The sequence below is a fragment of the Sitophilus oryzae genome, unplaced genomic scaffold (assembly GCF_002938485.1).
Source record: "Sitophilus oryzae breed Bouriz unplaced genomic scaffold, Soryzae_2.0 scaffold_1370_pilon_pilon, whole genome shotgun sequence".
Taxonomy (NCBI): domain Eukaryota; kingdom Metazoa; phylum Arthropoda; class Insecta; order Coleoptera; family Curculionidae; genus Sitophilus; species Sitophilus oryzae.
In genome coordinates, this window is record NW_022146027.1 from 40,156 (window position 1) to 44,933 (window position 4,778).

The 4,778-nt window shown below is 33.3% G+C and overlaps 1 protein-coding gene across 1 annotated transcript; it reads left to right on the forward strand.

Moving 5' to 3' along the window:
- Positions 1-1,489: 1,489 nt before the first annotated feature.
- On the forward strand, positions 1,490-4,274 carry LOC115875309. Its single transcript, XM_030890729.1, has 2 exons — positions 1,490-1,774; positions 3,884-4,274. Exons 1-2 carry the CDS (start codon positions 1,596-1,598, stop codon positions 4,134-4,136), a joined length of 432 nt encoding a protein of 143 aa, XP_030746589.1. The 5' UTR covers positions 1,490-1,595; the 3' UTR covers positions 4,137-4,274.
- Positions 4,275-4,778: the final 504 nt, after the last annotated feature.

Consider the following 4,778-nt stretch of genomic DNA (forward strand, 5'->3'; position numbering starts at 1 on the left):
CTGCAAAAATGTACAGGTGGTAAAAATAATAATATTGCAAGCTTATTTGTTTACAAAAGAAAACTATTTAAAACATTTTTTTAATTTAGTAATTATACCAATTATTAATTATACCACAATTATTTCCATCCAAAAATTAGTTAATTAATTAGTTAAATTATTCTAAATAAAAAAAAAAAAAAAAAATCAATATAATAATAAGTTAGAAAATGAACGTCTCTGCTGTTATAAAAATAAGCATTCGTCAAAAATGAAACAGAAATTTATAAGGTGTTACTTTTTAACACTGTCTAACACATACAAAATTCAGCGTCTCTAGTATTTGGAGCTATTATTATTAATCAACGTAAAGACTCAATTAATGTATTTTGAATACTGGGATCATATTAATTGGTCCTCTTTAACAAAAAATATTTAAACAGTTTTTTTTATTTATTTAATGAAATAAGCGAACTATATCGACAATATTAGTATCTGTACTCTTTGAAAATTTGTTACATCTTTAAAAATAATCTAAAATGTCGATATTCCATGGGTATAGTGATCAATTACGTCTAAATTATAAGAAAAAGCCTTTTCTACGAAAACTAGGAGATGGTAAAAAATGGTGTGATACAATTTAATAGACAATTAAATTGTGCATCTGATTCTCGTAAAATATATAGGGTGTTCCACTTAAATTAAGTTATTGCCGTTAAAAGCTAGTAATTATTTAACGATGTACTTAAACAGCCGTTAAACGGTAGTCTACTAAAATACCGTTAATAAATATTCTGACGTCGTTCATGTCTGCGGAAAGTAATGCCTGCCTATAAGCGTTTTACAAGAGCACCTGTGGCTCCGTGGCTGAGGCTATCGCTTCGTGAGCGCATGGTCCGTGAATCAAATCTCACGCCGACCAAGACTTTTTTATATTTTTTTTTGCTTATAACGTGATCTTATTTTTCTCATTGGTTTCACTCTTTTTGGTTGGATTGGTTTAGTTATTTGGCGGGTTGGTTAGCGTGGTTATTTGGAGGGTGTTAATTCATTGATTAGTTGGTTATTTGGTGGGGTTGGTTGGTTTTTACTAATTTATATTTGTCTTTTATATTTTTTTTTATCAGTGTCGAGGTTAGTTGCGTTGGTTAAGCTGGTTATTTGGTGTGGTGGGTAGCCTTGGTTAGTCCTTATAAAATTCCTATATTTCATAAAGCGCGTCAAGTGCGTCACATCAACGACGTCATACCTATTAACGGCATTTTAGTAAGCTACCGTTTAACGGCAGTTTAAGTACAGCCATTATTTAATATAAAATTTTGGGCACTCTGTTTAAGTTAGTACAATTTTGTATCTGTATCTTGTAAAATTACTTTTAAATTTTTGCTCTAATAATCCTTCAACGAACCCAAAACTTACAATTTGTAAAAATCTAATCGTTTAGCTATAATACCCCGTGTCGTATGTGGTGAACAACCCTGTATATCAAACTCTTCTATCTTCCAGGTGCATGGTCCAGATTGCTACGTTCCCTGATCCCACGACCAGGTTTGGAAGTCCAAATACCTCGTTTCTCCCACAAATCGATCATCAACGCCACCTCAACGTTGAAGAAGATGGGTCTACACGAGTTGTTCCATCCAGAACAGGCGGATCTGAGAGGCCTGAACGGCATTCCCAACGAACTCCACCTAGCGGACATTCTGCAAATCAACAATTTTGCTACTTGCGGGGACAGAAAAATTGGAGAGTCGCACCATTCGGAGATATATCCTGCAACATCTTTGAAAGCTAGGTAAGGATGCTGAATGACGAATATCGATAGAATGTTATCAAAATTACCTTTGACAGAAACAAAGGCCTATGTATAGGGTATTCTATTTTAGTTCTCAAGTCGGATATATCCGCGTTTGCTAAAAATAAATTATTGCAGTTCTCGCGAATATTTGTTACTTTTTCATGGTCTTTATGGGGCGAAATTGAAAATATTGCATTCTATAACTTTTTTATTTTCTCAGATTAAAAACAAGCTTTGGTATGTTAGTATATGACATAAATTAGGATTGATTAACGTATTCAATTGTTTTCGGTCATTTCGTATTTCACCGGAAATTACTACAACTTTTGATTTTTAAATGGCACCCTCGGTAATTTTTACTTTATTCGATAGAAAATTACACTTTGAATTGAATGACATATCATACGTCAACTTTTGACATTTTCGGATACGGTTTATTTGAAATTGTAACATGCGGTTCATAACGACAATTTGACTCGAAACACACCAAGTCTGTGGTACCAAATTATTCGTAAAAAATACCTTTTCCAAATTATGCTAACGAGCCATCATTGTTCCATTTGAAAAAATTGTGATATCATTAAAAATACGATTTGGGCATTTTTTAACCGGTCACGACAAGGCACGAAAATCTATTTTTCCAAGGCTCTTTGATTAAAAATTGTTGTCGTAGTTGCGTATCGTATAAACGTAGAAAAAAAAACAGTTTTTTTGCAACTTTCTTGCACTCTTCCGATAAAAAAAAATGTTCATAAATTTGAAATTGTTGTGCGTTTTCCACTGTGAAAATTATTAAAAAGATATGTTTTAATTTCTATTCTATTTATCTATACCGGGCGCGTCTCAAAAGTGGCTCACCCCTATAGCTTTTTTGTTCTTTTTTAAATAAAAAAACGAGATTTACTATGTTAGTATTTGACTTAAATGAGGATTGATTGCCGTATTCAATTGTTTTCGGTCACTCCCTGTGTCACCGGAAATGACTACAACTTTTGATTTTTAAATGGCACCCTCGGTATTTTTTACTTTATTCGATAGAAAGTGATACTCTCAATAGAATGACATATCATATTCCATCTTTTGACATTTTCGGATATGGTTTATTTGAAATTGTAACATGTTTGTTTTATAATGACAGTTTGGCTCGAAATACCAAGTGTGTGGTACCAAATTATTCGTAAAAAAATATTTTTCCAAAAATGCTAATGAGCCACCCTCGTTACTTTGAAATCATATATGATTAAAAATACGATATGGGTATCTTTTAACCGGCCAGGACAAGACACTAAAAACATTAAACGATCAAATCTATTTTACCACGGTTCGTTGATTGAAAATTAGCGTTTTTAATCAGCGGTCTTTAATAGCTCATTGATATATCTTTTACTATGCTCTCTGGAACAGCATGCGGCCCGTCTGGCTGCCGATACCCGTTGCGTTCACTACTGCGCATTGGAAGAAGATCCTATATATTTTTTTTAATTTAGTCCTATAAATTCTAGTATTGAATATAAATCGAACATGTTTCCATAGGGCACTGCGTAGAGTTTCCGACTACGAACCGAGGATTCAGAGTTTGAATCCGGGTCAGGGCAAAGACTTTTTTATTTTATTTTCGTTTACACTCTGATAGTAAAGTATTAAATAATTCTGATGATTAAAAAAAACAAATATTTAATACTTTACTATTAGAATATAAACGAAAATAAAATAAAAAAGTGTTTGCACTGACCCGGATTCGAACTCTGATTTCTCGCTTGATAGGCAGAACCTCTACGTGCTGAGCTATGGAGACTCGGTCGTTTATATTCAATACTAGTATTTAAAGGACTAATAAAATGTAGGATCTTCTTTCAATGCGCAGTAGGAACGCAACGTTTACCGGCAGCCAGACGGACCGCATGCTGTTCCAGAGAGCATAGTAAAAGATATATCAAAGAGCCATTTGTCTAAAAATACTTGTTTTTCCGACGTTGTTAGCTCTCATACTTATACATACGTATGATAATATGCCATAAACTAAGTTTTATGGGATTAAACAGTCTTGTCTTCCTTGCTTGGTAACAATATCTATATACTTTAAATTAGTTAATTTAATTTTTTTAGGAGAGCCAGGTATCTCCAGAACGTACCTACAGACCTAGAAGAACAAGAACCAAGAGACTACCAAAGAGCTTTCCATGATCCATTCTACGATCCCACTCTTCTAGCTCTTCCATTGTCCCAACGACCGAGACAGGCGAGAATACCCGACGTTCCACGACTACGTTTCGACAGACCGTTTCTTTACTTCATCAGGCACAATCCTACGGGTTTGATCTTGCACATGGGCAGGTTTAATCCAAGGTTGTTACCATGAAAATTTAGAACTGAACGGTTATTCTAACTTAATTAAAATTACTAAACTATAGGTTGTTATGGGGGTAATATGGGGTGTCCCCGGCTGAGCGTGCATTAGTAGTTTCTAGTGAACTATAATATCTAGATCGGAGATTTTTTGCACATCATTGTTTCGCAACGAGATCTATCGATTAAAAATATTTTCAATATGGCAACACTTCCGGAAATACCGGAAGTTGACAGTAGCTTTCTTAATTATTTTAAATTATTATAATCTTATTAATTTTTATTACATACTTGGGATTATCTGTAAAATTTTATGAATTTTGATATCAAACACTCTGTATCTAACATTAATCGTTTTTGAGAAAAAAATATTTAAAATTTTTGGAGGAAAAAACTGCCTGTCAAAAAATCTGTATAACCTAAACGACAAGTTTAGTGATTAACCCAGCCACTGTGACATAAAAAGAAGACATGTGGCTATCTATTTCAAAAATTAAGTTGTTCGAATGTCATATAACATTGGCCGTAGCTGTCATGGAATTAAGCGATTAAAAAATTATCATAAATCGTTTTTTTTTCAAATGGAAACCCCCTTTTTTATGTCACTAGTGAAAAGGTTTTTCAATTCATTACTTTTTGATAGAGATGTTCCTAT

Excerpts from the sequence above, each read along its gene's own strand:
- LOC115875309 (XM_030890729.1), top strand. The coding sequence starts at position 1,596 with ATGGGTCTACACGAGTTGTTCCATCCAGAACAGGCGGATCTGAGAGGC. Across the intron at positions 1,775-3,883 it reads GCAACATCTTTGAAAGCTAG|GAGAGCCAGGTATCTCCAGA; the intron begins GTAAGGATGCTG and ends TAATTTTTTTAG.